The sequence below is a fragment of the Colletotrichum navitas genome (assembly GCF_030913465.1).
Source record: "Colletotrichum navitas strain CBS 125086 chromosome Unknown LY79scaffold_24, whole genome shotgun sequence".
NCBI classification, from domain to species: domain Eukaryota; kingdom Fungi; phylum Ascomycota; class Sordariomycetes; order Glomerellales; family Glomerellaceae; genus Colletotrichum; species Colletotrichum navitas.
In genome coordinates, this window is record NW_026850570.1 from 389961 (window position 1) to 400161 (window position 10201).

General features: G+C 46.0%; 4 protein-coding genes across 4 annotated transcripts; all 4 read left to right on the forward strand.

The window, feature by feature from the left end:
• The first annotated feature begins 312 nt into the window (after positions 1 to 312).
• Positions 313 to 1473, forward strand: LY79DRAFT_551674 (uncharacterized protein). Its single transcript, XM_060557666.1, has 3 exons — positions 313 to 640; positions 695 to 930; positions 981 to 1473. Exons 1-3 carry the CDS (start codon positions 352 to 354, stop codon positions 1080 to 1082), a joined length of 627 nt encoding a protein of 208 aa, XP_060414975.1. The 5' UTR covers positions 313 to 351; the 3' UTR covers positions 1083 to 1473.
• A 768-nt stretch (positions 1474 to 2241) lies between these two features.
• Positions 2242 to 4080, forward strand: LY79DRAFT_177190 (uncharacterized protein). Its single transcript, XM_060551271.1, has 5 exons — positions 2242 to 2769; positions 2842 to 2885; positions 2943 to 3075; positions 3142 to 3662; positions 3833 to 4080. The coding sequence occupies exons 1-5, from the start codon at positions 2407 to 2409 to the stop codon at positions 3927 to 3929; spliced, it is 1158 nt and encodes a 385-aa protein (XP_060414976.1). The 5' UTR covers positions 2242 to 2406; the 3' UTR covers positions 3930 to 4080.
• A 2230-nt stretch (positions 4081 to 6310) lies between these two features.
• On the forward strand, positions 6311 to 6588 carry LY79DRAFT_703088 (uncharacterized protein; the record flags this gene model as incomplete). Its single annotated transcript, XM_060564956.1, has 2 exons — positions 6311 to 6333; positions 6411 to 6588. Coding segments are annotated over 2 exons (199 nt in total), but the record flags the coding sequence as incomplete, so codon positions are not given.
• Positions 6589 to 6982: 394 nt separating this feature from the next.
• Positions 6983 to 7700, forward strand: LY79DRAFT_551681 (uncharacterized protein). Its single transcript, XM_060557668.1, has 3 exons — positions 6983 to 7279; positions 7336 to 7401; positions 7461 to 7700. Exons 1-3 carry the CDS (start codon positions 7061 to 7063, stop codon positions 7647 to 7649), a joined length of 474 nt encoding a protein of 157 aa, XP_060414978.1. The 5' UTR covers positions 6983 to 7060; the 3' UTR covers positions 7650 to 7700.
• Positions 7701 to 10201: the final 2501 nt, after the last annotated feature.

The window sequence follows — 10201 nt, forward strand, 5'->3', positions numbered from 1 at the left end:
AGTCTATATAGATCTTTACTACCTATAATTAGCAAGATGTACTTAACTAGGTTTTTATTAAAAGTGTGTTTAAATCTAACTTTCTGGGTTAAATCTAGGAGGTATATTATAATATATAAGCTACTATTACTGCCCACGTAACTGACGATATTGTTTTGTTATATGACAGCATCTCACAGTAAAAACAAAAACAACAACAACAACACAATGTAAAATGCAATATATGTAGCATATGCATTAATGCGTAACCCAATTGTTGGGAAACCCCGCATGGTTCCTAATTACTCCGTACTTAAACTACCAATCCGGTCCGCCTGCTGTGCGCTGGCAAGTGTGAGATTTATTTCGGTTATGTCTTCTAACATCGGTGTTGAACATTTCTGGACCAGATCAGACTATTCTGATCCCGCACCTGCAGTCTGGTCGCCGATCACGAATGACTTCACCAGGCGGCAGTCAGACTCGCAAGGACTATGGGCCCAAAGTTCAAGAAAACTTCTCGACCGAACGGGTAGCTGGAGCAATATATCAAAGAACCCAGGTGATCAATTCCTGGCTGGTTACAAGGATCGGTGCACTTTTGTTCAGGGCAACTCGGAAACCAATGCGGATCGGACACGTCGGGAATGCGTTCAGATAAGTACAGCAAAATCCTAGTGAACCAGTATCATACGTGCGTGCTAAGGTTGTTAAGAGCATGCAGCTGCGTCCGATCTCTATCTTATTCCCGAACTCGATGGCAATGTTCTACGCAATCAGAGCTACTTACACTTTTACAACGCTGCTCTACTTGGACCGTCTCTTTTGAACGAAAATTGGCTCATCCCTGAAGCTGAGGGGCTCGCTGATGATGAGTTGCTCCTCGGCATGTCCTGCGGCTATTACAATGAACGAGGACCAAAGAGAAAACAGGCGTACATCTGGCAATGCGTAAGTGATAGTTCGCAAAGGCGTTTAGCTACTGATTAAGGGTTGAATAGTGTAACTGCGGACAAGGAGGCATATCCATCAAGTCTGAAGCATGCCGAAGCTGTGGATATCCTCGATGCGCGTACTGTCCGGTTTCAAAAGTGCGTATTTAGTGCAGTGGAAGGAAAACACCGGAACAAATGGGTTTCAACCTGCCATTAAAAAGAAGAGTTTGTCCCTAAGCTAATGATGGTTACCTTATGTCCGGACGAATTTACGTTGTCAAATGAAATTGCCCATGGGCCAATGATAGGGGAATCAAACCTAATTATCCGAGAATTCGGGAACTTACTCACCGGGACTCACCGAGCTTAGACTAGCTACAGAGCTTCTGTCATAGCCCTTCCCTCCCTCCCCGGGAGTTAACAATCTTAGACCCAATGGTAGAACTGGGTTCTTTCCAAGCGGGCAAGGGTCATATCGTCATCTTGTCATCTGCAATACTTTACTGACCGATAATACACAGCCCTAATAATCTGATTGGTCTGTCTTGACCGATAATTTACTGCTCTTTTCTGATAGGTTTTAATCATGCAATCAACTGCACCATCTATACCGCCTTCAGCACCGCCACCTGATCTGGTCCAAAAACATGCATACGTTTCATGCACTGATAAGCCTTTGTGGAGTGTTTGAAGGATTCGAAACCAATGCAAAGCCGGACCCAGCCTGCTGAATGAACTCCAAGTGCCAATGATGTAAAGTCCTCATTTGCTTGGATAACTTCATGTGAATGGGAATAAAACCATTCCGATGTCAAGCTAATGATGGTCGAATGGATGATTGTGAGGGTTGCCATCTTTGGGCACAAATACTCTGAATACAGCCTAACAACAACTGATATGTACAATAAAGACAACCCCACATGATCAAAAAAGTTGTGGTCAAGAACATTGCTTGCGTGGCTGCCGCTGACTTGTCCGAACATCAGGCTAGCTTGGTTGCCTACGGCTGCCTCATATGGTCTTTGAAGGATATCCTATCGTTCAGCGCTTGATTCTCGCCTGGCGCATCAGCCTAGTATAATATTAGTGGTTCGAAAAGGAACATGCAAGGAGGGTGGTTGTGCATGTTTATTGGGTATAGATGCCCAAATGTCTTCCTGGAACAAAATGTAACATTTCCCAGAAGCCACTCCTTGCCCTTTTAGGCTTTGAGAGTCGAATTTCAGCCCTATGAAGACGCAGCATTCTGTCTGCTAGACTACAAAATTTCTTCTCACATAGTTCAGGAGGAGTTGGGCAGCAGTTGACAGAGAGACAAGCCCAACAACTTTGGTGGACACTCTAACACAATAGAGTCACCAAGAAGACACTGATACCAACACGACTGCTGTCATATATGAGAAGGTGCCTCCCAGACTCCCATGTTTCTCAATATTGTTATTTCTCTTATCAAAAGTGATAAATTTGACGGATACATAATCATGCATGCGCAATGCAGGAAACAACAACGTGGGCTGACCAGACTTCCGCCTTCGTCTGGGATCGTCCAACAGTGCCGGAGAGCTGGGAAAATACGTCATTCATTGACGGAGAGACTAAAGGCAACACCAATGGCCAAAGCCTTCTTGAGGCTTTCTTGGACATCCCTGACCACTCCTCGAGGTCCAACTACGAGCTCTCTGTCTTTAATCAGATATTTGAGTCGGACAGACTTGAAAAGATCAGCGACGGAGATTATGAAGACACAAAAGGGTTGACAGTTTGGATTCACGACAGAAATATTACAACGGGCGAAACTCGCCCATACAATGGTCCAATTGTAACAAAGAAGTTCGATGAGGTGTTGAAGCGAGAGGTATGTCGTATCCTTGTACTATGGCACCGTCGTCTTGACGATTGAATGCAAGCCGACAATCATATTGAATAGCGTTTGTCGGACCCGGAATTGACAGATGTTCATATACGTCGCATGTAAGTCTGAATTGCTTCAATTGAGAGAGTTTATTGACGACAGCTAATGATATTCAGGTATTTGCCCAATCCATATCCATCGACATTAGGAGTATTGGCTTTGAGCTCCTCGCAGCAACACCGTGTTATGATCAGAGAGATGATTTACAAACATCTCAAGGGAGATACTTCTCTATCTGTCGAGTTTGGTGTATGTGGTATTATAATCAAATCGAGAAGTGCTCTGTATCCGTTGATAGCTAATCTTCATTAATAGCTTGCCGGAAGGACTTTCACTTTCGAGTCCCACATCCCATTCTTCGTGCTTAAGACGAGCACAGCCGCCAAAATGGATAATCGAATGAACTCTAAAAGCAAGCCCTTACGAAAAACTCATGACCTATCCTTCCTATCAAGGTCCCGTAATAGACTCCATAACGATACAACAGCCGCTGCTCTACATGAGTGCCACACCTCAATGGTCATAACTGGATGGAACCTGAACTTCTGGACAGCATGGTGCTTGAATGATACATACTACTACGACGACGATGGCAATGATTGCTGTAATGAAGACATGCTACTGTACTACGTTAAGCCGGACAAAAACGACGATGACAACGACGACGACGACTCTGGCCACGACTTGGATCCGTTGAGCATTGGAAATCTCTCCGCAAATGGCACATCTCCAGAAGATCCACGAGAATACTTCTTGCTTATTCTGAAGTTTAGGATGCAAAAGTACAAAGAAGAGTGGGCCAACATCCTTCACTATGTGAATGATAGTGTCTCTCAGTATGTAAGTACCAGAAGTCTAATGTAGATGTCGCCAAACATGCTTTCAAAGGGTAGCATGGTAGCGTCTTATTTTCCATATGTATTTAATACCTGAGCTTATACAATCTTCCCCTCTTGTAGGCACAGTGCCACTCGCCTACTGACGCTAATTTACGGTTTCTTTGCAGCTCTTGGATACTCATATCTCACTCTTACGAGAGAAAACAACCCTGGGAAATATTGATGACCACTCTGAAGCGGTCCAAAATGATGAAGCTTGGGTGATACAAACCATCAATCTTTTAACCAAGCTTATAGCCGCACTATCCAAGACAATTAGATATTGCCGCAGGTTTCATTCAAGAGACGCACGATCAATCACTATGGAATCGGATACCAATATCCCTAGCCGAACGGGCAATACTCTACATTTAATTTCTCGAATCGTAGATGATTTCGAAGGGTTTCTAGGTGACTTGAACGATTTGAGAATCAAAGTAGAGAACTTTAAATCACAGGTACGTCTCAGTTATCATGAGTGAGAATAAACTTCAAAAATGCCTATTCCACCAATTGACATACAAGAATTTCTAGATTGGGCTACATGTAGCTGTCGACGGCGGCCGAGCAATTGGCCTCCAATACTGGAATGTAACAATAGTATGTGAAAGCAGCTTTTTAATTTACAACGTGCCATGTCCAGCGGTTCTAATGAATTGGCTCTATACTAACATACATATGAACCATCTTTGATGTATTCCGAACTGCTTGCTAATCCTTGTGTTCTCTTAACTAGCTCTATTTTGTGTCTCCTCTGGCCCTATCCGGCACTATGATGCAGGCTGGGATCAGATTCGATCCTCCTGTTTTATGTTTCATTGTTTTTGCTTTCGGGATTGGGATTCTAACATGGGCACTCAAACCATTGTTGAGATTTTTTGAGGTGAAGCGACTGCTGCACAGAACCCTGTTCAGATGATTGAGAACAGTATTTACCAGACTAAAAGTGAGGGGGGAAAAATCAAGATTTGACCTGTTTCCTAGGTTACAAAAAACTCTATGCGGGACGCTGCGGCGGATAACAATGGTTGATCTGAATGTCTTTGAAGACGGCCTCGTGTGAATCCTGGACGCGGATGGTTAAAATCAGAATATTATATCCAAAAAGCCCAATAGTCCATGAGCCAGAAACGGCTTCAGGAACACACTGTGACTACTTAGAGACGTACTTATGTATTTCGCGTTCCTAGCCGTACCGGTAGCCTCGAACCAATGCCGAGTGGTGCAGCTACGTATTCGTGATGTGCACTGCACCACGTCTTCGATTCATTCCGCCACCAATTATTAATCGTCCAAGTTATAGGTCTGTTAGCAGTAAGCGGGCGGGATTAGAAAGTTCTACCCCACTATCTTGATGTGTGACACCCAAGGTCACATGCGTCTTGCGCCACATGCAACCAACCTGCCAACGGGGACCATCGTCACTGTCTTCGAACGGTCGTTCTCTTGAACCCTTTACCTGGCAGCAACCACCTCATATTCAAAGTCGAGAAGCTTCAAAATATCCCAGAAATCACGAAAAAAACGCCCCTGATTTGTTAGTCGTCAGCGACAAATCGTTGGTCAGTGCCACCAAATCACTCACTTTGACCGGACATGGCTCAGATACTACTTGCTCTGGCCAGCCCAGCCTCATTATCCCCACCCGACACCATCAGAAACGACACGAATGATTGTCTGACTAGCGTTCTACAGATGTATGAGCTACCCCTTGGTAGAACACATCGTCTTCACCTTCAAGACCGTCGTAAATCGAAAAGGGCCTGCTAGAAACACGTCACGATGCAGATTAGCTCACACGATCCCGGATATGAGCTTATTCGTACTATCGACATCGTTGTCCTCACCGAGCCTGGCCGGCTGGAAATCCCCTATGAGCGAGGCCCGAAAACACCCAAGGTTCTTTGGTCGTGTGTAAGTGCCTCTATTTTCTATATAATGAAACTCCCATAATTTACTGATGATTCGCCTAGTGTAATTGTGGGCAATCAAGCATCTCTATTAATACAGACCCATGTCCAGTTTGCTCGAGCCCTCGATGCGCGTACTGTCCTTTGACGAAGATCAAGAGACCTGTCGGAAAGCAATACCTACCAGGAATGGGGTAAGGGCAACATTAATTCCGAGGTTGCTGTCTGACCGGAGGAGAAACGTCAAACTATGAGCCCAACGCAGCAAGTGACTTGTCGTCTAGGACGCTGAGACGGGCGTTGGGATCGTGCTATGATGGCATGTTTTAGTGGTTAAACAGGACCATCGTTGTTTACGGCTAGGCTACTTCACAGCGTAACCGTTATTTGCAAGGCTTCGCAAAGTGAAAACACGGTGTCCCAGTGCAGTGTTCCAAGGTGCGCTGCACGAAGACTAGCGACCATTGTGAGAATGACTGCTACTGATGGCATTTCCGCACATTACCAGCCCCGCATCTCGAAATGGGGGGAAGGGGGGTGGGGACTCAGGAGGCGCGTCCAAAAGACCAACAGCGAGGCATGGGAGGTTTCGATCTATGGAAACCGAGCAACGGGTAGAACCGGGGTGGTGGGTAAGCGATGCGGGAGGTCACCCTATATTCCGAGATCTCCTCTAGAAGCATCTCACGTCACGCAGGTCGTTTGGCGCTACTTTCAACGTGAGATACCTTTTCCTTTCATCTCTTAATCGTAACATAGAAAAGGGTCTATGCTAATCAATGCTATCATCAGCCAGGACCCTTCCCTTTCAAACTCGAGTTTCACATCTCGTATGATGTGTGGGGAGAAGGAACTGAGATCCTGAGAGAATACGAAAAAAAGCCCAATGAAGATCCTCGGCGTTCCTCGACCGACCTCTCATTTCTTCCCCGCCTCCAAAGCTCCAGTGGAGATGGCGGAACTCCTGACTGTTTGTATGAGGCTCAAACCTCTCTTATTGTTAGCGGACCCAACTCCTCCATATGGACTGCGTGTCTTTTGACAGACACGTATTTCCGGGACCAGATGGACGCCAATGACGAGGAGCTTCTTCCATACCACGAGGCTGCGGGTATCAGCGATGGTCTTTACTATGATCCTTTGACAAGTGGAGATATTGACGCAACTGTGCCAATATGGAATCCGCGTGAGTATTACTGTCTGGTACTCATGATTCGCATAATGCGGATAAAAGAAGAATGGGTCAAGGTAATTTACCATCTACAGAATAGGATGGATGCTTATGTGAGTGGCAGACTCAAAGATTGTGACTTCTATAGAAATAGGTTATTGACAGTTCCAAAGCTCCAGATACCCGGCATCCCAAGATCTAAAGACGTTTCGTCACTTGGATCTGCTCAGGGTCAATCAGGAGCAATCGAAAAGACCTATCACTGGATCAAACAGATGACAGACCTTCTGAATCGATTCATAGATACCCTTTCACAAGTACTGGAGCCATGGACCTGGTTTGCGGACGGGGGTATCTCGCACTTTGCAAATGGTGCATCTAACAAACTGAAACTATCCATCCACAACATCAACACGGTTATGGAAACAGATCTCCACAAAGTCTTGACCGAGCTGGACAGGCTTCGGGGTCGGTTAGACCGGTTCAGAGCTGAGGTAAATTCACCTATACGAGGCAAAAATACATAAGCTAACCAAATACAAACTTTTAGCCAGAACTACATCTGCAAGTTGCAGGTAATCGAGCCATTGTTTTGCAGTACTGGAACATAAATATTGTAAGTTATATCTACCTCTGACTCGCTCTAGTTTAATGACGAGGCTCATTACCCAATAGCTCCACTTCATATCGCCTGTAGCTCTATCTTCTGGCATAATGCAATCAGGAATCATTGTATTTCAGCCAGCACCGGTGTGTTTCATCATTCTGTCGGTCATCTCATATCGTCAGCTCCCAGCGCAGGGCTTCAGCGTACGTGTGCCCTCGATAGATATCATCGATGGTACGCCGGCAGCTGCACGATAGGAACCTATCTTGGCACTACCCCTACCTACCTTCTCCAGGCTGGAAACTAGACGGCAGAAAAGGGATAGCATCAAGACAACATGAAGTAGGGGGCTCATCGGGCTTGTTAACGTGTCTTTTTGACATCGCCTAGAAGAGAAGGCAGATTGAATAAATAAGTTGACTATAACTAGACGCGAAGACGAGCTCAAAAGCGTTCCATTCCCAGAATCAATGGGTACGACTCCAATCATTGCTGAATATCCAAAATGTTCGGGACTGAATGATGTTTGCCGGTAGTTTGACGTTGCTTCTAGACGGAAATTGTAAGAGAATAAGTGGGGTTTCCCTTAATAAGTGTATATGTGGTGCAATGCTGGCACGAAGTGCCAACATTGGTTGATCTTTTGGGTATTTGCCTAAACGGTCTATGGACGGGCTTAGCACACCACCTGAGTTCCCTGACATTATGTTGGCACTTCGTGGGTCTTCTGGCTAAGCGACGACGTGGGTAGCGTAGGTAGTGCGTGTTCGAGTCCCGGTCGCGACGCTTACGTTGGGCTCAGAGGGACTGCAGTGCGTAGGCTAGGCCTAGCGTGGCAGCCGGGAAGATACCGGCTGGCGCCAGGTGCCAGGCGCCCAGGGCCTTCGGGGTTAACATGCACTGATATACTCTAGCGCACAGTTACCGGCGTGCTCCTATAGTAACTTGGGGGCAAGTTACAGTAGGAAGGAGTATAATGTAAGAGAATAAGTGGGGTTTCCCTTAATAAGTGTATGTGTGGTGTAATGCTGGCACGAAGTGCCAACATTGGTTGATCTTTTGGGTATTTGCCTGAACGGTCTATGGACGGGCTTAGCACACCACCTGAGTTCCCTGACAGAAATATACTTCTGACTAGATGCATTTTATTTGTATTCTGTCATAACGGCGGCAGTCGATATCTGATTAAAAACGAGGTAGCTTCGGGCATTCTTTGCAGTTCCGCCCCCCTGTCAGTGCAGGGTTGCGCATTTCCACTCACATGAGGAGGAAAGAGGAGGAAACTATTTCCAAGCGGTATCAAACTACGTCATTCTTTGAGCTCGGTCTTTGACGTATCTGTGTTGGCGGGTAGTTTCGGGATTATGAATTGATGCCTAATCTTACTCTTGTACTTTTGTCAGCTGTCGGGTTGCACTGCGTGCATTTCATGCATGTCATCTCTGTCCGAAGCTGCGTATACATAGTGGTTGGCCTCTCTTGACACCTCCAGCTCACCGAACAAGAAGTCGGAGGGTGGGCGTGTGCTTGGCATTACGCCTTGTTTATAATTTGGTGTGTGACACTGCAGGTACTTATGACGCCGTCAGACGTACGCCGGGTATAATGTGGGATCGTAACCCAATATTCTGGACGCTACGTTGGCTCCCTAGCCTCGTAGATCTCATTTGCGATTATCAGATGACTTGTCAGTTCTTTGGGATAGGTCGCCCAGTGACGGATCGAGTTTAACATCGGATAGAGGCCGCCACTGACGCGAAATCATACTCTCCATTCACATGCATTAAGTAGCTTTTTTTTTTTTTTTTTTTTTTTTTTTTTTTTTACAAAAAAAAGTGGCGTTTTTGTTGGGTTATCGACATGCAGGTTGTTCTACATCTGCTGGGGATCTTTTCTTTTTGTCATTATGCATGGTAGGTTTCTCATCATGAATTCGGTCCTGGGCTAGCAGTAGAGATAGACTGAGCAGGCGCATTGTGCTACCTAGATAGACTAACCAGGCGTTAAATACTCTCATCATCATCATCATCATCATCAGCATCATCATCTCATCATGAATGGATGAAGTGAAATCCCATACGTACCGTATCCTCACATCAGATGCAAAATACGCACAGGCCACACGCTAGCCCTATATAGAAAGCGGTCAACCCACCCATCCACCCACCCAGTTGCCCTCTTGCTAGCCAGCCAGCCCGCCTATCTACGGTCAACTTCGCCAACCCATCAACCAACCCACCAACCCACCAACCCACCAACCCCCCACGTTATTCACGATGCCTGACCGCCCGCCGCTGGGCGAGGTCAACTCGAATATCTCCATCACACCTCCGTTACGCAAGAAAATGACCAGTGGTTAATTAATGAATTTTCCCCCTTGTTAATAGGCAAGACTACCTATTAGTTATGGACGTTGCAACCTTTCACAAGACCCCTTCTATACTATCACGACTTCGCTCTCATCACGTTACGCCTAGCCTTATATCGCCAGGCATAACCTCCCTCCTTCAACCTCTGGATACTGCTATCAACAAGCCCTTCAAGCAGTGGTTATCCGAAGCAACAGACGAATATACGTGGCGAATGGAGCAAGCTGCCGCCTGCCAGCCCAGCCTGCCCATTCAACCCATACCCATCAAGTGGTCAACGTCAATGAAACGCATCATGGTTACCCATACTGTTGCAACAGCTACCCGTCGCCTAGCTGGAAGGAGTAAGATGGTCCGGCAATCCTTTCGTCAGTGTGGGATTAGTGGTAACCCAGATGGAAACGACATTGACAAGATTCGGATTAAGGACATACCAAATA